Source organism: Lutra lutra, chromosome 2 (assembly GCF_902655055.1).
Source record: "Lutra lutra chromosome 2, mLutLut1.2, whole genome shotgun sequence".
Classification (NCBI taxonomy): domain Eukaryota; kingdom Metazoa; phylum Chordata; class Mammalia; order Carnivora; family Mustelidae; genus Lutra; species Lutra lutra.
In genome coordinates, this window is record NC_062279.1 from 36,172,691 (window position 1) to 36,198,223 (window position 25,533).

At 43.7% G+C, this 25,533-nt stretch overlaps 1 protein-coding gene across 12 annotated transcripts in view; it reads left to right on the forward strand.

The window, feature by feature from the left end:
* Window positions 1-10,280, forward strand: part of TACC1 (transforming acidic coiled-coil containing protein 1) — a 118,139-nt gene extending 107,859 nt beyond the window's left edge. For all 12 annotated transcript variants that reach the window (XM_047717129.1, XM_047717134.1, XM_047717132.1 and 9 more), the window contains 4 exons: window positions 283-443; window positions 1,655-1,761; window positions 4,318-4,438; window positions 5,501-10,280. In XM_047717129.1, coding sequence (XP_047573085.1) covers window positions 283-443; window positions 1,655-1,761; window positions 4,318-4,438; window positions 5,501-5,569 — 458 coding nt within the window. In that variant the 3' untranslated portion in view covers window positions 5,570-10,280. The remainder of the gene's footprint in view (window positions 1-282; window positions 444-1,654; window positions 1,762-4,317; window positions 4,439-5,500) is intronic.
* The last annotated feature ends 15,253 nt before the right edge of the window (window positions 10,281-25,533 follow it).

The window sequence follows — 25,533 nt, forward strand, 5'->3', positions numbered from 1 at the left end:
GCTGCATGGCTCCCACCCTCGGCTTCTTTGCATCCCTGTTCAAATCCTTCCTCTGAGAGAGGTCACTCTATTTGAAAAAGAAACCCCACCTCTCTTTTTCTGCTTTGGTTTTCCCCCATCACTTGTCACTATCTGAATCTGCCACTAACGTTAAGTCCTTGAGAGGAACTTTGTTATGTCCACTGCTGGGTCCCCCCACCAAGAATACGGCTTAGCTCACAGAGAGCAGCTGATAACCATCTGTTGTGTGAATCTGCCTTTACTTTTGATTGTGGTTCACAGAAGATGAACAGAGGACAACTATGACCTCTCAGAAAAGCTTCCAGCAACTGACCATGGAGAAGGAGCAGGCCCTGGCTGACCTTAATTCTGTGGAAAGGTCCCTTTCTGATCTCTTCAGGAGATACGAGAACCTGAAAGGTGTTCTGGAAGGGTTCAAGAAGGTAGCATGTCCTTTTCGTTTTGTCTCCTTAGTAGTGTATTTTCTCAGTAATGGAACTTTAAACATATATGCCAAACGTGTGGCTAGCCTATAGGTGATTGGGGTCTGTATTTCATTGGCTTTGTATCTTCTGTTCCAGGGAAGGCTGTTTTTTCTGTCCCCTTTTCTCTTTCTGTGGTGGTTCAGGCATCTGGCCCACTAGGTGGCCTGTCTTGGTCATTCCCCTCCTGGGTCAGGCCATAGCCAGAGTGTGGCATGGAGTGTAGTAGAAGTAGAACCCTCAGACCTTAGGAGAATTCTAGAAATTGTTTTGATAATTTACCAATTTAATTTAAATAAGAAAAGGGAATATTTGCACTGAAAAATTCAGACTACATATTCTAGAGGAAAATAAGTGTAATGTTTTAAATTTACATGTAAGTGGGCATATTGATTCACCTTATTTACATGCCATCAATAAGACACATTTATAGCAGTGAACATTCTTTTTTTCTTCATAGTAAAATGAAAATGAAAACGGCCAACTTACTTAAAAGGGGACTGAGATTGACATTCACTTTTGAGCTTGCTTTCTTTTTTTTTTTTTTTTTTTTTTTGAGCTCTTTCTTTTTATAAGATTTATTTTTTAAAATAATCTCTATAGCCAACATGGGGCTTGAATTCACAACCCCAAGGTCAAGAGTCATGTGGTCTACTGACTAAGCCAGCCAGGCACCCCTGCCATTCACTTTTGAATGACAGCCTCCCTAAACTGGGTGTATTGGTATAACTGAAACTTACTATGTTTTGAAAATTTATACATGAAGAAATTATCTAGAATTTCTTCAGTAAGAATTAGTTGTGCCTGTTTTTTTTTTTTTTAAAGATTTTATTTATTTGATAGAGATCACAAGTAGTCAGAGAGGCAGGCAGAGAGAGAGAGAGAGAGAGAAGGAGGAAGCAGGCTCCCCGCTGAGCAGAAAGCCCGATGCGGGGCTCGATCCCAGGACCCCGAGATCATGACCTGAGCCGAAGGCAGAGGCTTTAACCCACTGAGCCACCCAGGCGCCCCAAGTTGTGCCTGTTTTGAATTATCATGGAGTATAACCTAAAGGCATCTGAATTAATTAGCTTTTCTCGTTTTTATAAAAACTCTGGTACATGATTTGTCACTGAGTAGGAGAAAAATAAAATGACCAGTTCCTTTTATTTTAAATTGTCACTTTGGAACAGAATGAAGAAGCCTTGAAAAAATGTGCTCAGGATTACTTAGCCAGAGTTAAACAGGAGGAACAGCGATACCAGGCTCTGAAGATCCACGCAGAAGAAAAACTAGACAAGTGAGAGCTTGCAATAAATCTGTTTCACGGTTCATGGTGTGGTGGGAAGATTGAAAAAGGCCAAAAAAGCCCTCAACCTTGTTTGGCAACTCCAGGTTGCATTGGTTGTGTGTGTGTGTGTGTGTGTGTGTGTGTGTGCGCGCGCGCGCTTTATTATTTAATTTTTTGAATAGGTAGAATCTTCACATGGTTCAAAATTAAAAAAAAAGAATAAAAAGGTACACATTATCTCTCTCTCACCCCATCCCTTTTCCTCTGGCCTCCCTCTCCTCCAGCTTTATGGAGGTATAATGAACATAAATGGTTGTGCAAGTTTAAGGTGTACAACCTGTTGATTTGCTCTATATATCGCACAACAGTAGCCTTAACTAACACCTCCAACACACCATGTGATCACCATTGTTGGTTTTTTTTTTTACTGTGGTAAGACTCTCCCTTTGCTATACAAATGACAGCATACTTTGTTTTTTTCATTTAACAGTGCATTTTGGAAATCCTTCCATAGCAATCCATGAAGAACTTCCATATTTTTCTTAACAGCCATATGGTGTGCCAGTGTTGAAATGTGTCATTTCTTTAACCAAACCCCTCTTCTATGGGACACTCAGGTTATTTCCCATCCACTACAAACAGGGCTGCTATAAGGAACCTTGGATTATTATCATTTGGCATGCATTTGGTGAGCTATCTGTATGCTGGAAAAGGAATTACTGGGCCAAAGAATATACGAATTTGTAATTATGATAAGTGTTGTCAAATTCCCCTCATTCACCTTTCATCAGTTTATCCCTATGTGAAGTATGAGAGCTTCTCTTCCCCCTACGGCTTAGCCAACAGACCACATTTTCGGTTTTCTGCAAATCCAATTGATAAAGGTGGTATTTCAGTTTAGTTGGGGGGGTTCTTTTTTTGATAAGCAAATGGAGCATTTATTTTATTCAATGTAGTTTTGATTGTGTTTATCTTATGAGTAAAATTGAACATATTTTAGCAACTGTCTATACCTATCCTAGCCTTACCGTGAATGATTCTATTCTTTGCCCGGTTTTCTAGTGTCAGTTTATATATTATATATATAAATATATCATTACATTTATACACTAAGGAGGCCAGCCCTTTGTGATATGAGTTGTAAATGATTTTTCTAATTTGTCTCTTGCCTTCTAGTGTTTTTTGATGTGCAGGAATTTATTTTTCTGTAGTGAAATTTGTCAGTCACTTCTTTTACTCAGGATTTTCTGTTGTGGTAACAAAGATCTTCTCTGGGCTGAATATGAAATATTCTCCCATGTTTTCCTTCTGACACTTTTATGACTTCATTTATTTTTTTTTAACCCTTAAGTCCAGCACGTTTGGAATTTGTCCTGAGGAATAGTCTCAAGAATGCTTCCAACTTTATTTTTTAACTAAAAAGTAATACCTACTTGTACATTTTCCTCTCTCTCTTCATATTTGTAAATCATTTCAAGTTCCCTTCTTTCCTTCTTGCTCCCAGAGGTGCTGCTACCAAAGGTTTATAATGTATTCTTCCAGTTTTTTCTTTGTGCCTTTCCAAATAGTATACAAAATGGCTTTAGACTTTTTTTCATAATATCGGAGTCATAAAATACACATTTCCTTTTTCACTTAATAGTATGTCATGACCATTTTCCATCTCAAAACATGCAGTTCCATCTAGTTATTTTTATTAGGTTGTAGGATGATCCCATTCCTTTACCAATGGGCGTTTAGATAGTTTCACACTTTTTTCCATTGCAAACAATGAAATGTGAACATCCTTGTGTACACAATTGTGCAAAGTGGGAGTATCGCTGTGGATATGTTACTTCAAGGGAATTGCTGGGTCAGAAGATGTATGCATTTTAAATCATAATGGTTGCAACCATATCCCCTCCACAAAGACAGCACCAGCTTTCACTTCCTCCAGCAGCTGGTGAACCTGTTTCCTGGCACCTCGGCCATCACAGAATAAGATCATCCTGGTTAATTTGCCAAGCTGATAAATTTAAAAGTTTATCATTTAAATTTTCATGCTTCTGACTAATGCATTCTTAGTATCCTGTCATCAGTTAATTGGCTATTTATCAATTGACATATAGTTTTTAAAATTTCTTTTGTATCTCATTAATAAAGTCACTTTAAATTCTAGTGTCATAGATGTCAGTGGTTCATGTCCTGACTCTCTAGCTGTGACAGTCCCACAGATGACCCTGCCTGCTATTGTCCTAAGCTAAAAAAAAAAAATCTAAGATTGCTGTAGAAACTGTCACATGATTCCATTTTCTAATGACATAAATTTTGAACTCACTATGGCCTATGAGATTAATTCCACCACTGGTTTGCACCTTGGAAATGTCCTTAGCAGTTGTGTGTCAATTGAATATTTATAAATTTAAACTGAATGGTTTAAGTTACCGATGTTTCCCTTGTGTTGTCATTTCTTTTAGTCTGTGTCTCACAAATGTCAGCGGTTAGCATCTTGACTCCTTAGCTATGGCTGATGACTAACCAGGTGCTTCTTGTCCCTTTATTCTGCAAACAAAACGCCACAAACAGAGCCAATGAAGAGATTGCTCAGGTTCGAACAAAAGCAAAGGCTGAGAGTGCAGCTCTCCATGCCGGACTCCGGAAGGAGCAGATGAAGGTGGAGTCCCTGGAAAGAGCCCTTCAGCAGAAGGTACGCAGAGGGGTATGGTGTGACAACCAGAGAGGCACTTGGTTTTCCTCCTTGGCAGTGGCTAGCTTGTAGTGGATTTGGATGAAAGAGAAGCCTTGTCTTTTTGCCCAGACACTTTGATACAGCTCCCCTGGGAACTGATTCAGGTGGACACAAACAAGGAGACCGTTAATTCCCAAGCATATGAATCGGAAACATCCCCAGACAGGATGCAGAGAGGAAATTGCATTAACTAAAGTTTAGGGGACCAGACATTTCTTAGGCGTGAAGCTATCTTTTCTTCTTTCTTTCTTTCTTTCTTTCTTTTTTTTTTTTTTTTTTTTTTGCGTAATACATGAAGGCATCTTGCCCCTTCACTGCAATTTACCCTCCTGGGGACACTGGCAGTGTCTGGAGGCATGTTAAGTTGTCACAGCTGGCGCCCCTCAACATGTAACAATGCACAGGACAGTCCCTACTACAAACACTGACCCAGCCCAAAATGTTAGCGGTGCCGTGGTTGAGAAATTCTGCTGCAGGCAGATAAAAATCAGGTCCCTATTTCTCACTATTCATTGATTCTTAGACTTCATTTTTTTGTGTGCCTCTGGTGTTTTTCTTACTGTATCTTCAATTATGTACTCATGCCTATGGCATCCCTTTAGCTAAAGCAAGGGTTTCTGTCATGGGGTCATTGTTCCCTGGCATACTCAGACTGCAGAATCCCAGGTCCCTGGAGGTGCTGATGGGCTGGGTGAGGTCCCAGGTACATGTGTTTGTAACAAATATCGTAGATGATTCCTGTGATAACAAGAAAATTTGAGAACTAAGAGGTTCACGGGCAAGCTGCAGAGGGCCAGTGGTTACCCTCATCCCCTGCTCAACTGAAGCATGACGTTGTGAACTCATGAACGTTTTTCAGGGGATAAGGGTCCCTTTCTTTAAAGGGTCTCTGATATAGAAAAGTTACGAACCACCGAGCTAGGATGTCTAGGCAGAGCATAGCGGGTCTTGGGACTAGTTGTCATTGCCTTGATCTCAGGATGCGGAGTGGCCGACATAACCATGTCGTTTGTCTTTCAGAACCAAGAAATCGAGGAACTAACGAAAATCTGCGACGAGCTGATTGCAAAGCTGGGGAAGACAGACTGAGTTCCCCCCATTAGCTCAGCAGATCTGCATTTGGCTGCTTTTCTATTAACCACAGTTATCTTGCCTTATCCAGAAATAATTGTCCCTTTGCAGAGAAAAAAAAAAAACTTTAAAAAGCACATGCCTACTGCTGCCTGTCCCGCTTTGCTGCCAACACAACAGCCCTGGAAGGAACCCTAGAACATCGCACGGTCCCGGGAGGAGTGGCATCTGAGCATTGTCCGCGCGGACAGGTTTGGTCAGGCTGCTAAGTTTGGGGTCGTGATTTCTCTATCTTTAGTCCATTTCTAAAAGTCGTCTTTTCTTTTCCAAGCACGTTAAATTTGGGATTTTGTGGCTCCTGTTTGGGATCATCTGTCCACCAGCTGTCTGAATTTTTTGGTGACCTATTTATTTCATCTTTTAAATTTAGTGTTCAGCATTGGTAGTTTTATTTGAGGGAGGAAATAATTTGGCCTATTGTTACTTCTAGTTTATAAACAAGAAGGGACTAGTACCTGTTTCTACACACACGTACACATACACATATATGCTTATATATAAGCTGTTGTTTTTTTCCTCTGAAGCAGAGTCAAATAAGAGCTTCTCCACACAAGAGTATATTTCCATAGATGTAAAACCCTGTTTTGAAATAGAGTTGTGGCCCAGAATGCCATCCTCAGAATTTGGGAATTGAAGGTGTGAAGACCCCAGACTCGGGTTTTACATCTGGGGAAGACTTTTTGCCACAGTGTTTCGTTGCCCGGGTATTTGAACACTCCTCAGCCCTGACATGTGTGGCCCCTTTGGGGTCAGTCCCCAGACTGCATGAAGGGCAGCACTGGCGGGACTCCCTCCAAGCCAAGGTTTGGCAAGTCTGTCCCAGAGCCGTTCTATCTCCTCTGCTTCTGTTTGTTGCTACAAAATCAGCATTGACTCTTCATCATCTTTCTATTTGAAATATGCAAAGAAAATCTACTTGTAAAAGGCTTAGGCAATCTCATTGAGTTAGAAGGTAACTGTAACCCTACTAGTGATTGTTAGGTGAGGAAACAGTTGAGTTTTTATGAGTGTGATGCATTGTTCTTCAGATTTTTTTTTTAAGGCAAAACATCCTTTCAAACTTAATAGAGTGTTTAATAAAATGGGCTATAAAAATCCTGTGAGCCACTCCAAAAATCAGCACATTTTGAATATTGTTAAACAAAGAGCATTTGGATCCTGGAGGAGAGGAGCGCAGGGAGCAAAACCATACTCACAAAACCAAATTTCTCAAGTTCTTCCTGGACATGGGTCAGGGTGATGGGACTATTAGCCCCAAGATGGACATTTCGATGTAACACAAGTGAACTCCCTTCCATTTGGTGGGCAGAACCAAATCCATGCAGTGTTTGAAAGCACTCTTTTGTCTTAATCTTACACCCTGAAAGTCTTCATGGTGATATGCACTATATTCAGTACATGTAAGTTTTCGTACCTTTCTTGTAAAAACTCTTGCATGATCCAACTTCAGCAATGAATTGTGCCTAGTGGAGAACCTCTGTAGATCTTGAAAAATGCATTTTTCTTTAGCAGTGTACTATTCACATGGTGCAATCGTTAGCCCCAGAGAGGTCCATAATGTCTTTTAAAGCTAGAAGTCACGTCTTACCAATATGCATTTATCGTAATTGGTGCTTAGGCTGTATTTTAAAGCCTACTGTCTTAATATTTTGTACAAAAAAAGAACAACTGAAATGATCTGTGGTTGGAGAAGTGACTTGACAATCATTTGGGCGTTGAAAGCAGTCGCTGTGCTTCAGTGTGAGAGCGATGCTGTAGTCACAGTGTCCACGATGTACGAGTGTCTCCAGTTGGTGGAACTGATGTCTCTCAGTCCTCCACTACTAGGGAAATTCACTTTGCATTTTGCAGAAAGAAGTGTTGCTAAACTTTTTTGCTGCTGTGTTTTGCTGAGATACCCATGTTTGTTTTATATTGATCTGTTTTAAGCATGAAAGGCTTTTATAGTGGTCTCCATTCTAAATCCATAGTCCTCCATTTAGGCTTCTTATGTATATAAAAAAAGTAGCTGTGTGTTAAAACCAAGGTGACGACAATCCTTCCCTAGCATGCTGGTGGAAGATGCCCCCTAAAAAGACCCCAGTAAGTGAGGTTGCTGCCCAAGGACCACGAAAGGGCCCTGGTTAAGCCAAGTTTGCCAGTGGCTTCTCAGCCAACGGCCATTACAAGGGAATGTTCTTCCTTCTCACTTAATAGGTGGATATTCTCCAACAAGAAGAAAAATGTAGCTTGTTCAGCTGGTACATCAAGAGAATATCCTGGGCAGAAAGAAGTATGTTTGTTTTTCTTTAAAAATAAGCAAGAGAAAAAAAAAAAAAACTTACAAAATTCTAAAGAGTAAGAACATAGCCTAGAATTTTGCTTCAAAGCATGTGAGGGCTCTTGAGTTGTTAGGTGGGCGGTAATAAACCCCATTAACAAGAGTGGGAAGGGAAGGTGAAAGGAAGCTGCTGTCCCAGATAGGTTTAGGGGTATTAGGTGATCAGTCTTGTTGAGACTCTGAACCCAGAGCTATTTCTCAAGTTTTTGACTTTGCCAAAGTGTAGATAGATAGTCTTTATCTAAAAGTATTTTAATGGGAAGATTTAGTATAAGACAGATCCAACAGTTTGTCACTTGGTTGGTCAGCCCTCCTGAGATTTACTTTATTTGGAGAAGCTCCTGGAACCCAGTGACCTGTCCAAACCTTTTGTTCTGTAAAAGTGTTCTGGAAATATTGAGAAGCCCATTTTTCTCACGTGGTTTCTAGCTTCTTCAGACCCAGCCCAAATTAGGAAGTGCAGAAGCACATGATGGTGAAAAACTCTGAGGCTCTGGCAGCCTTCCAGAATGATATGGAATCTAAGGGGAGATTTACGTTTCATTTTGGAGGCTAGCTCAGGCTGAATTTTCTTTCCAGCCAGTTAGCCTTCCTTCCTGTCCCACACTTTGTGCAACCCTCACACAGATACTTAGCTATTTATTAGACAGCCCTGCATTAGCACTGTTTATACATGGGGAGCATCAAGTGCCCAGAACATTCCTGGGCTGACTAAGCAGCCAGAGTGAAGCACACATTTTCAGTCAAGGCAGGTAGCGGAGGACCCAGTGGTGGCTTTGCAGCTCAGAATAGAGTTTTAAAGAGCTGGCATTGGTAAGTCTGGTGTGCTGTGGTCGGAGATGATTCAGCACGCCCTTTTTGGGTGGGGCAGAAGCTCTAATGCTCCCTGTTTATTTCCTCTGGTTCTCCACTACAACTGGTAGCCGTCTCCCAAGTCGTACACACGACTGTCGTTCCTCTGTAGTCTGTGACCGTGCGAGCTTGCTCTCGGATGATGTGGGTTTCTTATTTTATCCTCTTGTCGGGAAGAGAGAAACTAGGTGTTGAAAGAGTAAATGATTTAGGCAAAGGAGAGATGTATATATTCTAAAGAATTTAAAAGATAACAGATTATTATTTGCTTATTAAAGAATAAAATATAGTCTGGGAATCCCAGAATGCCAAGCCAAAGGTCTAAGAAGTCATCTTCTTCAAAGATTTTTAAAGAAGTAGCATTTTGAGGAGACTTCTTCCAAAAAGGTTTGACTGGCCTCCACATTCCAGTGGCTTTGGAAGAGCAATGTATCTCTCAAACCTTGAGTCTCCTGCCTAGTACAGGTAAAGGAACTGATACACTACACACTTCTCTCTAAGGGTCTCCCTGGAAGATGATGTCAATGGCAGCATTTCCAGGGAAGACCCACGCCCTCGTGCCCAGAGCCGGCATTCCGGAGACTAAAGATTGCACTTTCCGTAGTTCTTCGTCCAAATGCGATCCCATTTCTGTGCCTCTTAGCATGCAGTTAGATTTGGACAAACAAGATTCCTAAGGAATGACTTTATTAACTGTAATATGGTTACAGCTATTACGTATATATATATATATATATTCTGGTTATAGTTCTAACATGGAGGTGTCACGTGTGACGCTGGCCTGTGGCAGTCCAAGTAATGGTTCCAACTCGTGTGGAGGAGGCCAGGCACAGAGCTGAGGTGTGGCTCGAACTCCCCCTGTATCCACTCTTCACCGTAGGGCCGTGAAGGTGTCACTTTGTCCCCCTCTGCCTTTCCGTGGTATCTGAAACCTACACAGAGTGCGTCCTGGTCCCATTGTTAGCAGATGCTCTGTCAGTAATTTCCACGTGGACGTGGACAGATGTGAACTCCGGGACCGCGCCCAGTCCAGATGCAGGGCCACCTGCGGGTCACCGGCCACATGCACGGCTTCCACGCTATCCTGGTCACCCAGGGGGACAGGATCCAGGCATTCCTTTAAACCTCAGAGGCAGCAGTAAACCTTTCAGTGTTGCTGTTAGCAAGTGTGTGTTTGCCAGTAGATGCCCATTTGTACTCATGTGCCAACAAGTCAATGTCAGCCGCACACGTGCTTCTGCCGTGTCCCCGCAGGCGCCGAGCCACGTGCAAGGAGCCTGTCATCCCAAGGAGCGAACGCTGTACCGACTACTGCTATCAGGATTGTGTTGTGTGGAATAATCATCTACATAAATTTTATATGCACAGTACTTTCCCTTTTATATGTCAGGTAAATATTTGTAAAAGTTATACTCACACAAATGAAATTATTATAATGATTACTAATATATTTTTTCCATGTTTCATTGCCTGAATAAAAACTGTTTACCACTGTTAGATCTGGGTGTGGGAGTGTTTTTCCCCCTGGTTAGAAGTCATCTTATCCCCAAGTGTGAAAATTTATGACAGCCCTGCTTTTCAGAGCTCCATATTTCAGGCCAAAAATAGAACAGATGACATTTTCATGACACTCATTTTGTGAAATTTTATGCATTTGGTTGTGTGTGTAATTAAAACAAACAAACTTTGGAATTCAGACCTTGCTGTATAAATTTCCATGCCTTCGCATCTGTGCAAACAAAGTTTTTAATTGCGTGCTTCTTGGTTTTGCTTAGAGACTGCATGTCTGCCCTGGCATTTTTCAAGTCCTGGGAACCTAAGTCCGTTCAAGCTCTCGGACTTGGTGACAGACACAGGATAAGCCCAGACTGTGCAAACATTGCAGAACAGCCCACAGAAAAGAGTTCATGTTTTGTGTTTCTTCTAGGTTAACACCAGTAAAACCTTTTTCAGTACTGGCCCAGCCATCTCTGTGCTTAAGGGGAGAGGGGCCTGGGCAGGAGACTTAATGAGTTTTATTGCAGGAAAGGATCAATTAAAAGAGTAGCTATGGCTCCACTTCACAGCTTGGTGGGAGACCCACTAAGGAGAGTCAGAGCACCGTTGGCCGCATCATAAGATGCTGCAGCCTGCAAAGTTCCTAAAAACAGTTTCTCACTAGTGTGCTCCTGAACCTGCAGGAGGAGTCCTGGGAAACGATAGAGGAGGTGGCACTGATCATTGCTATGTGCACACAGTGGTAGAAATAGCATCACTTTCTAAGCACTATTGGGAAGAAGATGATGGAAAGTACCTTCCTACTCTTAAAGTATTATTCTTAGATAGTATGAGACCAAAGGTGATTTTCACACGTAGCAAATAGGGGACTATGTGATAATTTTAGTGAGTGGCAAGCAGTATTTTCCTAAGAGAAGCCTTGACGGGGTAAAGTATTGCACAAGTTAACGATGAGTAGTGATTCATGAAATCTGTTGCAGATAGAAGTGTGTATGTACTAGATCATGACGAGAAATTAATTTCTTGCTACGGCCAGTGGTCAAAGTATGAAAAAAAAAAAACAACAGTCTATCTATTTAAGTCCTTTTCCAGCTATAGAAAGTGAGGCGGGGAGAGAAATGTGGCCAAGACGGCAGGCATAGCTTGCATATTAGTGAACATTGTTGCCCTCCCTCAAAAAGGGGCAGCAAAATTGTTACTTTATCCTCCTTCCTTTTCAAGCTCTTTATATCCAGGTTGTCTCAATTTTGGATAATATTGTAGGCATTTTCCAAGTTTGTAGGCATCTGCAGAATCTAAAGTGAGACGTGCAAAGTTTCTGAGGCTTAGTGAAAGAAATTGTTTTCAACTTCGATGGAACCGTCGCTGAAATATCAATGGTATGCTAATTAAAGTTCTTTCCCAGTAAAAAGCCATTCCTGATCTACAAGTCTTTGCTCAGTTGTGACTTATAGGTTGTAAGTTATGTGCTTGAGGATGGGGACCCAGTGGTGCTTACAGTTTCAACATGAGATAAATCGAACCCCCACGCAGGACAAGATGGCATCAAGCTGTCAGTTCTGTAGCAAGCACTGAGTGCTGGCGGGGTCCGGAAGGAGGCAGTGCAATGAGGGAGGACACACAAAGCCAGCAGAGCGCCAGGCCGTGTAGCCCAGCGCTTGGCTCAGACTGGCTTCAGATCCAGCCTTTCTGTTGTTTCTTCTGCCTGAGCATCTGCTTGAGCTTCAGTTTTCCTAACGAGGGATAATAGTTCCCACCTCAGGAAGGGGTTGGGAGGGCTCCGTGTGGGAATGCGTGTGTGGCGCCTGGCCCTTAGCTCCTTAATGGGACAGTGATTATCATCACCTAAAACTTGGAGTTCATCAGAGTTTCAAATGGAGACTCCCTCTTAGAGTTCCAGTGATTTTGCTGTTAGTTTTGAGATGAGACATCTCAAAATAACAAAGCTTTGGAAACTTAAGAGTGAACCTAACTTTGTTCTTTTATTTGAGGTTAATAGGAAGTAGAAGTGTGGAGGATTAGCTGAAGACAGATCCCAAAGTTAGGGTGATCGAGCAGTTAAATGGGATGAACGTCCCTGTTTGTGTGCCACAGACCATTCCAAGACCCCCAGACCTGTACCAGCCATGAGATCCTTGGTGTCTATGATTTCAGGTTTTCCTTTGCCAAAATGTATAGGTCTCCAAGGGAACATATATGCAGGAACAGACAAGATGTAATTCAGTTAACAGAACTGACTAGAACAGAACCAACTAGAACAGAACTAACAGAAATGACTAAATTAGTTCCTTTAAAAGAAATGGTAAATGACATTTGAGTCCTCTCTGTGCCAGGTGCCTTTGGTCATGTGAGCAATTCCATGAGTGGAATTTTTTTTTTTTTAACTGATGGGGGGAAATGAGGTTAAAAAACACTGAACATGAATTGGTTGCCTGGAGGGTGGAGCTGGCGTGTGAACCCAGGTGTTTGATCTCAAACCCCTTCCCCTTAAGGCCACTCCATCTTGGGGCACTTTGGAACATGTCCTTTGAGCGTGTGGAGGACAACTTTTTATTCAATAAATGAATTGTCTTGCTCTTCTCTTACCTCACATGGGAATATTTCAGTGGAGAGCAGAGAGGCCATTGCGTGACGTCTCTACAGTTCAAGAGCGTGAGAGCATGAAACCTCAGAGCTACATAATTGGTGACTGTGTTGGAAAGGCACTGTAAAGGGAAAATAAAACTCCTTTCTACCTCTCGGGCATTCTGGCTTTGCAGAGAGCTTGGCATGGGAAGCTGAGCCATGGGTTCAAGTCACCTCCATTTGGTCAGGCCCCAACCCCTTCATTTGGACTGAGAATGCTAGCAGATCCCTTCCTCGGATTTGTGATTTTACAGGTCTGGCCAGAGTGCTGACTGTAAGGCAAAAGGTCCCCTGGTTTCCCTTTCAAAATAATTCTGGAAAGGCCTATCTTGGCATGTCTTGACAGGAGTGGACTTGCTGGAAGACAGTGGGTCCACAGGGCTTTCTGCAGCATCCACTGTGGCTGCAGCATTCAGAGGGGCAAATGGCAGCCCATTGTCACACAGGAAGGGAAAAGGCCTGGGCCGGGCCCCAAGCCAACGTCCAGGTTCGTGCTCGTTTTCACTGCTCCCATCTAGGCCTCCGTTTTGTCTGGAGGACGAGGTCAGGCTTTATCTCTAAGCCTCTCTCGATTGTGTCATGACAGCCACTGTCCCCAACACTCCCATGACTCAAGCTGACATGTGCCCAACAGTCCCAAGGCCCTATGCTCACAGACTCAGGCCTTTGGTTGCACACCCTGCTGAGATGGCCAGCCTGTCTTGTCTGCCTTTCTGAGAATAAATTACTTTGACAAAACATGTTGAGTTCTTAAGATGTGCAAACTTACATAATCACAAATATTCAACCATAAGACATTTGTAGACTTCTGCCTTTTTTGTTCCAGACATCAAAAATGACAGAACAGTAAGCTAACATGGTGTGTTCGGCATAAGCACCATATTTTACTAAAATCTTGGTAGAGTCCGGCCAGACCTGTTCAGACCTGGAGGTGCTGTGCAATAAAGCTCATACCTCAGATTCCCCCGAAAGGGTGGCACTTAGTGTAATTCGCCTTTTATGGAGTCCTGATTTTTCCAGACAACTTTTTTTTTCTTTCTCCCTTTCAGTTGGTCTTTGTAACATCATCTGTTTTTGGCCAAAATGAGAGGTCTAATTCGAGTGTTTCCTGCAGCAAATGTATGACTATCACTGTGAAATGTGTGTGAGTGATCACTGGGGGGCGCCACTCAAACCAGGTCAGCTCCCATCTGGGAGTCTCTGGTACAGGCTGGTGGTCAGAAGGACCAGTCAAGGGAAATCACTGGGTTGTGGAACTGTTATCTCACATGTACATGTGTGCACTGGGTCACAATTTTAAATGTCTTAGTTTTTAAAAGTTTAAAAAAAAAAAAAAAAAGCAGAGGTTTGCGGGGCTCCTGGATGGCTCAGTGGTTAAGCGTCTGCCCTTGGCTCACAGAATCGAGGCCAGCGATAGTTTCCCTGCTCTGCGGGAAGCCTACTTCTTCCTTTCCCACTCCCCCTGCTTGTATTCCCTTTCTCACTCTCTTTCTCTGTGTCAAATAAATAAATAAAATCTTAAAAAATAAAAAGCTTGAAAGCCACTGACTGCAGGTTATGGTTGTGGAATCAGTCACAGTGTTTTATGGGAGAGAAAAAGAACTTTCGGTTGCAACGCCCATCTCTTAAACTGTGGAGTTAGGACACTTAGTAACCAATAGCCACAGTTCACAGTAACTTGAAGAAATCAACACTTTAGAACAGGAACATGAAGCTGCATTCAGAAAACAGGACATAATAAAAATTCCTAATGGTCAGTTGAGAGGGAAAGAGAAAAGAGGAAGTTAGGGGAGAGCATATGAAGAATAAGAGCTTGTGAGCCCAAAAGTGCTCTAAAAGATAAACTTCTGTTTTATAAGAGAAAAAGCAAAATTCTTTCCTTCCTGGGTCCCCACCGTACTGAAAGCTCCCTCCTCCCGGTGGCAGCAGAGGGCGGGCTACTTAGGTCCAAAGCCCCATTTCAGCTTTGCTGCCACCGCTAAAAGCTAACCTGACTCCCATTCGAGAAAACGAAACCTCGTCTATAAGAAGCAAGACTACTCCTTGATGACAGATTCTTTTCCTAAACTCCCTTTGCGCAGTTCAGTTCTAAATGATAAATGTGTGTATACGCAGTAAATTACCGAAAATCTTCCCTAGATGCTGGTGATTGTTACCACGAATGCCATTCTTCAAGTGGGTAACCTCGAGCAGTTAGGATACTTGTGTTAAATGAAGAAAGTGACGAAATCATGCGGTTACCACGCATTTTTAGAAGTGTGATAAAATGTGAAGCTGAATCCAAGAGTTTGAGCCAATGAAATAAACCTAAGGGCAAAAAAGAATGTTTCACCGCAATGTTACACAGGGGGAAATCAGAGAACTCCAGGGGTCTGGTGAAATAATTGGTCTACTGGAGTGTCTGTTGAAATAAGCACCAGCTTCTCTAAATATTTTAAACACATTTTAGAATAATTTTAGATTTACAGGCCAGTTGCTAGGATTCTGTAGACTTTGCTTCCCTCTTTTGTGGTTAGCTCTGTACATCTGCCCTTCCCTGTTTCTTATCTCACCGTGAACAGTGTTCCAAAATCTGAGTATTTACTGAGCATTTACTATGTGCCAAGTCCTGGGGAAGTGCTGATGGGGGAAAGCTTTATCCATTTTCTTGTCCCTTTTTTCCCCCAGTGTTTTCCCCTCCTTTTTCAAGCCTCATTGAACTTTTGTGGGATGTGCCACAAAGGGACAAGGAAGGACTGTGAGCTGTTGGCTCACCCCATCTTAGAATTAAGCGCTACTGTGGTTAGCTGGGCAATCTCTTTTCCAATAGGATATGTTACCTTAATACATTTTTAAAGACATTTATTTGAGAGAGAGAGAGAGAGAGAGCGGGGAGCGGGGAGGGGCAGGGGGAGAGAAGAGAATCTCCAGCAGACTCCCTGCTGAGCACAGAGCACCGATGCAGGGCTCGATCTCAGGACCCTGAAATCATCACCTGAGCCAAAACCAAGAGTCTGACGCTTAACAGACTGAGCCACCCAGGCACCCTGATAAATTTTTTTAAAGCTGGGTATGATAATTCACCATAGATGAGAGGAAGGCCTCTTTCCTTCTCCTCCCTGCATCATCTTTCAAAGCATGTGTGTTGGGTTGAGAAGAGAGCTGGGTGCCAGGCCTGGCCTCCACACTGGGGCTCTGGGCAGCCGCTGTAATACCACAGACCTCCTTCCGGAGTTTGGGCTTGCTCTGTGACTCTGTGTTCTTTTTAAAACTACATATGTGTGCAGGTATACGAACATTTTCAATGTGTCATTCAAACTTGAGCTCTTTTCTAATCTCTGTTCAGGTTTCCTTCATATCCCAGATATGTTCTCCTGATAGCTGTTCTCCTAATTCTTTTGGTCATAGTTCTGCACTGAAAATGCTATTTATGGCATTCTTGCTTAAGAGTCCCCCATCCAAATGAACACTTGCCAGATCCCTAGATGAAATCAAGTCACAAACAAAAACACAGCTGTACCTGTGTGCGTCCAAATTTAGTACCTCAGTGTCCACGGATCCCTGAACTTCAGGGAGGACAGGGTTCACTCGGCTGGAGGCAAATGCTTTTGTTCTGTCTGGGAGACAAGATTAGTGAGGGGGAGGGAGGCGTGTGCACCAGGAGGCAAAGCAGGCAGCAGCTGGAGATTCCAACTGGGTCCACTTCATTTCCGTAGGTGGATCAGATTCTGGGCCTATCTGTGCTTTTGGACACCGATCTGCCATTTTCCTAGTTCTGGAAAATTCCTAATGCTGGTCTCTGACCTTGACCAATGCCAATATAAGATAACCTGACCGTTTTTCTGGCTTCTTGGAGAAGGCATCCTATAATGTGATTCTGGTCACATTTTTTGATCAGTAGATATTATTTAGACTTATTTATATTTCCATTTTGTTCTAAAAAAGGATTTAAGGCAGTTTGCAGGCAGGGTGTAAAACCATTGGCTTCACTTAAGATTTCAGTTAAGACTGATTATGATAAAGGACTTGGTTGGTGCAGTTGGGACCAGTCCCTGCCACCCCACCCACATGACAGGCTTGGCCACGCCAGCCATCAACCTGTCATCACACAGATTGAATCTTTCTGAAATGATTTAGCAAGTTACTCTTCTAAAATGCCTCCCTTTTGCCTTTCACTGGTTGCTGCTTAATTCAATATCCCTCAAACATCTACTGCATGAGAAGGACCAGGTTAAAGGTCATATGAAGAAGGCATAATTCTGACCTTTAATGTACCTGTTATCTAATTCAGGGGTCAGCAAATGACGGCCGGGGGCCCGATCTACCCTACTGCCTGTTTTCGTTCTTTTCTATTTTTTATTAACATATAATGTATTATTTGTTTCAGGGGTATAGGTCTGTGATTCATCAGTCTTACACAACTCACAGCACTCACCATAGCCCATACCCTCCCCAATGTTCATCACCCAGTCGCCCCAACCCTCCCATCACCCCTCTCCTCCAGCAACCCTCAGTTTGTTTCCTGAGATTGAGTCTACTGTCTGTTTTCATATGACTCTCCAAGCTAAGCATGGTTTTTGTATTTTTAAGTGTTCGAAAAAATCAAAAGAAGAATACTTCATGTCAAGTGAAAATTAAATTCAAATTCCAGTGTCTGTAGATAAAGTTTAATTGCAGCAGGGGCCACACACGTTTTCTTTTTCTTTCTTCCTTTCTTTTTTTTTTTTTCTTTTTTGAACACTTTCTTTTTTTAAAGATTTTATTTATTTATTTGAGAGAGAGAGAGAGAATGAGAGGGGAGGGGTCAGAAGGAGAAGCAGACTCCCCACCGAGCAGGGACCCCGATGTGGGACTTGATTAGGGGTACTCCAGGATCATGACCTGAGGTGAAGGCAGTCGCCCAACCAACTGAGCCACCCAAGTGCCCCCACACACATTTTCTTATGTAACATCTGTGACACTTTCACATCACGACAGCAGAGCAGAGTAGGTGTGACAGAGACTGTTTGACCTGCAAAGCCTATGGTATTAACCATCTGGTCGTTTAAAAAAAAAAAATTGCCAACCTATGTTATATTCAACCAATCTAGCGACTGTCCACTGTGTTCTTTCTTGGAGCTTGGTTCTACTGTTCTCCATGCCAGAGTCACAAAGGTCCTGTCCTAAGAGAGAAGTGGAGTCCCCTCTCAGGGAGCAGAAGAGAGACCTTCACAGTGATATCACAGCCCTTACCAGGGACAGGGGTTCATATTATAGATAGTAAATGTCCTCATTCACATTTAGCGCTTTGTGTGTGCCAAGCCCTACTCTCAGGATTGTATATGCATTAACCCACTTCCTCTTCACTATAACCCTATGAAGGGCTAGAAGAACTTTTAGAAGAGGGTGTAATTATGACTTTTGCTCAGATAGATAAAATGAACACATGTCAAAGATTTGATTAAACTAATTAATTAGTGAGGGAACTTATAAAATGTTTTAACTGGCTTGAAAGGGAACACAAGGATCTTAAACATATACAGAGAATAAGGAATTCTGAAATAAATTTATAAACACATACAAAAGCGGGTATATCTCAAGGCAGTAGCCAATCACATTCTATCTGACACAGTTCATTTGCGTTTCTACAGACAAAAATCATTTTCATTGGTATTGGTTTCTTACAATTTACAGAGTTGAAAAGAGGCTCAAAGATGATAGAAGGAGAAAACACAGCTAATCACTGAGCTTTTCTTTGCCTATTTCAAAGAAGTACAGAATTTAGTACTACATTTAGTACTACAGGGTCCATAAAATATATTTTTTATAGATTGAAGATGTCCTTGATGCCACTATGTATATTTTCTCTGTTTCCAGACTGCATGGACACCTTCTAATAATTATCCCCGTTTTACAGATGGGAATCTACCTCCAGTAAACTCGTCCAATGTCCCAAGCTAGCATGTGGCAGAATCAGAGTTAAAAGCCAGATGGGTCGGCTCAGCATGTCTATGCCCTACGCACGTCATGAGTGATGCTTGCTGGCACCATAGACTCCTTGGGCAGAACTCCTAGAATCTGCACAATCCCCAGTGGGCACTCCCTTCTCTTCCATAAAAGAAAGCATTGAATGGGATGACTCCATGAGTGACTTAGTTATTACCTAAGAGTCTCCTCGCTGAGATAGGCAGGATCGACTTGACTCTCCATTCCCTGCCTTTTGGAAAGTCCAATGCCTTCCCCCAAGTTACTGAGAATTCTAGAGGCCTACCTTCTTATGCTGAGCTTGGATCTAGCTTCCTTCCTTCAGTGAATTCTTGTTCTTCATCCTGAATCTAATGGCTATTTCTGTATCTCTATTCTTGCGTGGACTCAAAAATGTACCTTACCTTCTTTTTTAATCTTCACCAAAGTCATAACAACAATAATAATAATTAAGAAATCTTGTGGATGGGGCACCTGGGTGGCTCAGTGAGTTAGGCATCTGCCTTTTGGCTCAGGTTCGTGATCCTGGAGTCCCAGGATCGAGCCCTGTATCAGGCTCCCTGCTCAGTGGGGAGTCTGCTTCTCCCTCTAGCATTCTCCCATCCCCTTCCTCGTGCTCTCACTCACTTTCTCAAATAAATAAAATCTTAAAAAAAAAATCTTGTGGATGTAGATCTACTGCAGAATAGGAAGGCAACAGCTTAAATCTGAATATGAGACATGCCCAGTAATATCTTGTATGGATTGAGTGCTAATTATGCTTATTATTACTGCAGTAAACCTCTCCATAAGGAATATTTGGGGCCCCTATTTTTCAGTTCCAAAAAGGCAGGATTGCATTATTGTGAGCTTAATGATAGGACTTCGGTGAGCTTTGCTAGTTGCCGGCCTGGCATTCCAGAGGTCCAGCTGTGTTATCTGATTCCATCCTATAGTCTGGCACTAACCACCTACTGGGGACTGAGTGCTCTGGATTAAATAGTCAGTGGGGTCAGTCTCTGGTCCCATGGTTAGCTGGACTTCCCAGGATGGTGGTAGCAATTTCAGGAATCTCTTGGTTAGATGGTGCCAAGGAGATGGGCTGGGAGAACATGACGGATGCCAAACATTCCTTCTGTCTCTTGAGGCTGTGTCTCCCTTCCCTCACACTCTCCCCTCCCCCAGAGAAAATAAGAACCTTAGGCCGGCACAACACTGCAAATGTCCTTAATGCTACTGAACTGTGCCCTTAAAAATGAATAAAATAGTCAATTCTAGGGTACCTGGGTGGCTCAGTCGGTTAAGCATCCGCCTTGGGCTCAGGTCATGAGTCATGATCTCAGGGAGTTTTGCTCAGCAGGGAGCCTGCTTCTCCCCTTCCCTCTCTCTCTGCCCCTTCAACCTGCTCATGTGCACTCGCACTCTCTCTCTCTCTCTCAGATAAATAAATAAAATCTTAAAAGAATAAGAAGTTCTATGTTACATGTATTTTACCACAATTAAAATAAGAACCTTAGCCCAGCTCTGATAGAGAATGGGAGGTGGGCAGAGGATGGAAGCCAATTCTCTTCTGTCTAAATTTGCTTTATTGCAAGGTGTATCATGTTGGGTTTTGTAGATGTGAGCCCAAGAGCTCTAACTCTAGAGCCCCCATTTTCAGTCATGGGGCCAGGACCACGCTACCATTCAGCCTCTTGGTTTGTCTATTTTCCCTATTTTCAAGAACAACGCAGCAAGGAGGAGGGATTAGATTCCACCCTCTTTATTAAGCAGAACAGTTCAGTAATTCCTCTACTGGCTCTGTCTTTTCAGGCTCTGTTCTTCGTCCCCTCCTTTAAAATCTAAAGGTCCCTACAAGGTATTTTCCTGAACAAAAATAATTCTCTCCTTCAGAAAGAACGAGCAGTCCTGCAGTGGACTTGCTTTTTTGAAGTTCAGTATTGAAAGACAACCTTGAATCAACTCTAATTTATATTTTTCAAAACAATCACTTCCAAACGGTAGTGGCCTCAATATTAATAGTGAATTTACTTGCAAAGTAGACTGAGTGACTGAGAAGTGCTGCTCAAATTTTCTAATTTTTCACAAGTGTTTGATTACAAATTGATTTCAAGGTTCAGGAGTAGTGTGTCTGCTCTTGTCTCCTCACAGAGCTCCAGACAAAGCCTTGTTGGATGCAGCTGACTAAAGAAAACCTTCTCTCCCGAACCTCCTTTCTGGGACTTGGTAACACGGAATTACCCTAGGACTGGTCGAACAAGTGTTTCTCCAGTGTTCTCCACAGTCCTGGTTTATGACCTTTGCCAGAAAACGTTGGCCACGCTGTGATTCCATAGGAAACAAACTCCAGGAGGCGCCATGATTCAGCCCCCACGGGGAGAAACTTAGAATGGAATGCTGTTTCCTGAACTTAAGAAGTTATCTGGTCAACTTTCTTGCCTCACTTTGTTTTGATTTTCTTTGCAAAAGTGAGACCCTGAAGGGCCACAGCTGCTGTATGACCCCAAGTGACCACCTCAAATGAGTGCCTCTGATTTTAATGGTGCAAAAAAGATCCAAGCTCAAAAAGTCGAGGAAGAGAATTGGCACAGGGAGCCCACCTTCGCTGGGCTTCAACATTCTTAGCGTCTCAAGGAGATACCTATGGTCAGATGAGCAAGTTGAAATGCCAGTGGTAATAAAGGAAAATAATTAATCAAAAGCTCCCCATCATGTAACTTACTGATCAAAACGATGTCACTTTCTGCTGATCAGAAAAGAGTATTGCCCAAGGGCAAGACCCCAGAGATGATCTCATCCCCCTCCCTTATTTTAGAGTCGAGAGACATGGAGGGCACGGTGACCTGTCCAAGGCCGCACAGTAACCTTGTAGCAGTGGTAGGACTACTGAGGTATCCTTCCACGAAACCACTTTCCCTTTCTTACCGAATAGAAGAAAAATAAAAGATGTGCTTTTGAAAATTATATTGTAGTTTCTGTGAATGGCATTCCCCGGAGTCGTGACCAGCCCAAGTGGCTGTGCATAACAGCCCTGATAAGGGGACACATTTTTAAAACTGAGAGATGAAGAGCGGGTACAAGGAAATTAGACAAAGCTTTCGACGGCAACGTTAGAAGGAAAGGCGTGAGGAGAAGTTACACTTGTGGGCCTGTTACAAGAGTTGGGTTCTTAGTAGAAGGAGGTGTAATTTGCCTGCTTTTCTATCTGTGACTGCCAGCCTGCTGTAAGGGTCACATTTAGACAGCTGCCCCCCCCCCCACCCCCCACCCCCGTTTGCTTGGTCTTGGCGCTAATGCTCTGCCTTCACCCTAAGCCTGTCTTGTTGGTCGTGAGTCACCTTCTCAGGGCAGCTCTGGCCCTCCCGCTGACTGTGCCTGGATGGAACAATGATGGCTCGCCCTTCCTGACCCGCGCTGCCTTCATTCATCTTAGTGGGCCTTGCTTTGGCTGCAGCCCAGGGGAGATAACCTTGAGAAATGGAAATTCCAGAAAGTTGGGAAAATATTTTAATGAGCAGCAGAATTAGTTTGAATTTGAGTTGCTGAGAAATGGGGAAGTTGGTGAGTGAGACAGAGTCAAGCTGAGGATAGTGAGGGGAACAGAGTAGGACTCGGTCTGACTGGACACTTGAAAGAAGTCGCCTTACAATGTGAAAATAATTTGCAGAGGAATGTTTACACAATAATGAATCTAAAGAAAAAACAACTTACACACCGGAATCTAAATGTCACTTGGTTCCCAGAGGGAATGAGCTCAGAAGCTAAAAGGAGAGGGAGCCTCTCCAACTATTAAATGTATTTTTTAAAGTCTCAGTTGGGTTTAAATTGGTTCCAGGAAGAACACAAGCTCTTATCCCAGGGGAGGTATCTGTGCAGAGGCTAATAGAAGGGCTGAGAAGCTCATCATTCAGAATGGGGGTGGCTGGTGCAGAGGGCAGAAAGGTCAGCCAGAAATATTCTGTCAATGGTGGTTTCAGCCGATAAATTCAGCCAGATTTGGAGATCAAACATTTGGAACTTGAGAAGCTCCCTCTGGGGTTGCTTTTGTTTATCATACTTTCTTGGCTCTTGGAGTTCACAAAGAGTAATATCACTGGAAGAACTTAGAAAATGGGTCCAAGTTTTCGAAGGCACAATCTCAGGAATGGAACACAGCTCTGTGGTCAGCTTGAGAGGGTCATAAATAAACCCGAGTGGGCAGTCCCAGCAAGCACCCCCTGGTAGGGAAGGAAGCGGAAAAACAACTGCAGGCAGCTAGCCGGTCACTGGAGGAGAAAGAGGAACCAGGTTTCCTGATTCCCAGTCTACTTCTTTTATTATAAACTTGATCCTGTGCTATCGAAGTCAACCTCATAAGTATAAAAATAGCTTCAGAAATGAAGTTGATTGATAACACTAAGTGCACGGAGAGAAGCCAGATGTCCGCAGGCTCCGGGCACTCCTCACCATCTACGGCCATCAAATCAAAAGGGAAGGAGAAAGAGGCTGCCCCCCGGTCCTGAAAGCAGGGGGAGCTGGGGTGAGGGGGTAAGGGCCAGGGCGGGTAGGCCCCTCTTACAGACGCTATACTTTCAGGAGGCTCCTACTTCCTCTTCCACAAAACCTCCAACTTCCTCCCCCTCTGCCTGCAGTGCTACCTCTAAAGCTTGGTTTGCTTGCCTCTGAACACACCTTTGTCACTGCGCCTTGGGAAAAAAAAAAAAAGGCTGGTGGAGTGCATTTTACTGTGGATAATTTAAGGGCAACGCTGGTAATTATGCCCTCTGCCCCCGTCTTAGTTCCCTCCTCTTATCTTTACCTGCAAAACGTGCCCCCCGCCCAATCCCAGCCCCCACATTGTATAAAAAAAGTGCCCAAGGTTAATTACTGCTCCCTTGTATGGTCTGTGAGTGCTGAGTCCTTGGCCAGTTGCATTCATTCAACAAACCTTCTCTGAGCTCCTTCTGCCACCCAGAGTAGAACGCTCCATGTTGAAGATTCGAAAGGCCAGTCTTGGGCCCTCCATAACTGGGCAGGATGAGTCAGAGAGCAAAGCTCTAGGACAACAGCTCTGGCGATGAGGGCTCTGAAGGAGGGGTGCCTAATCAGGAGGGAAGAACAGGGAGGAGGGGTGGGGGGGCATGCTTCACTTGGAGGCGGGGTAGGGGAGAGCCCTTCGGGGAGGACGCAGCAGAGAGGGCACCAGGAAAATCTTGTGCAGAGGTATGGGGTGAGAGAGCTCATCTCTAGGAACCATGGTAGTTGGGGAGAGGCTGCACACCAAGTTGAAGAGATAGGCAGGGCTCAAACCATGACGGGTTTGCCAACCAGGCTAAGGCACCCTGGAGTGTGGACCTCGTGCTGGAGGAATTAGGGAACCATGGAAGTCTTTCAAGCAGGAGAGACTGAGATGATCAGATTTCTGATTTAGGAAAGTTACCTGAGCTGGATGAGAACAGTTTGGTGCAGAGGTGAGCCTGGAGGCAAATTAGATTGGAATCCCCATACGGTTTCTCATCAACCTTTGTCCCACTTTGGCAATTTCCAAATTCTAGAGAAGGTGGATCCTGGGCAGAGAGGGAGCAGCGATCCCTCTGAGAATCCTATAGAGGGCCTCTCTACCGTTCTCGCCACAAACTCCTAGGGCTGTTCTTGAATCCTCAAGTGCCAGGTGAGAAAACCTGAGACACTTTGAACACACCCTGATGGCAGTGGTTCTCAAAGTGGGGTCCCTCTGTGGCAGCACCATTACAGGAGAGCAGCAGAACCTGCCTTCTTGAGCCCCATCCCCTAGCTACTGACTCAAAGACCCCAGGGCCCAGCTTCCAGGTCATCACGAGCTCTCCAGGTAGCTCTGAGGCAAGACCAACTCTGGAAAACCACTACCCCACTGTAGCACACACTTCAAGGAGCTGCATGGGAGACCAGACCACCAAGCTCAGCAAATCCTCTTCTTGGTTTTTTAAGAGAGAGAGAAAAGCTCAAGGCCCAGGTCAGATCACTGCCAAACAGGTTACATGTACTAGGTGACAAATATGGAACTATGATAATCATCATTTATTTAATAAAAAAATAGCAAATGGTTTTGCAAATTACTATGTGCCCTGTACTCTCCGGGCAGAAGGAAGAGTGAATAGAAAAGGTGCAGGTTCCCTGCCCACTGTAGAATTTTGCCATCCTCTCCCTCTTCCTCCTCATCTTCCAAAAACTTTTCCTAGTACTGGTAAGAGTCACATAATAGGAATCTGTGTCAGATCCCCTGAGGCTTACTGAGCACGAGTTTTGCACTCAGCTCTGTGCCTTCCGGTTCCTGCCCCCCAGGGTGATTTACTATCCACTTGAGTTGGAACTTGAACCATCGGTCACCCACAGTAGCATAAAGTCATGTGTTAAATGGGGGTGAGGCGAGGTTGGTCTTGTCCGTTTACTCAGGTGGCCTTCATTCTCACTCTTTCCCCAGAGTCCTGGTTTTCTTCTTTCTCCTTAATCCAGATGGGAGCGATTCCATCCCACAAGACAAACCAAGTCAGTCCTCTTTTGTCCTTTGTCACTCTTACTCCAACAGCAACTTCCCAGGCTGCTCCTCAAAGACCCCAAAGTGATCGCCAGGCCTACCAGCCCTCAAACAGCACCAGAATGAGGCCAGACTTCCCCGGGAATTTTGACTCACACTCCCCAGGGCTGCTGAGTCAGCTGGCCCAGGCAGGAGAAGCCGGCTGCCCCTCTG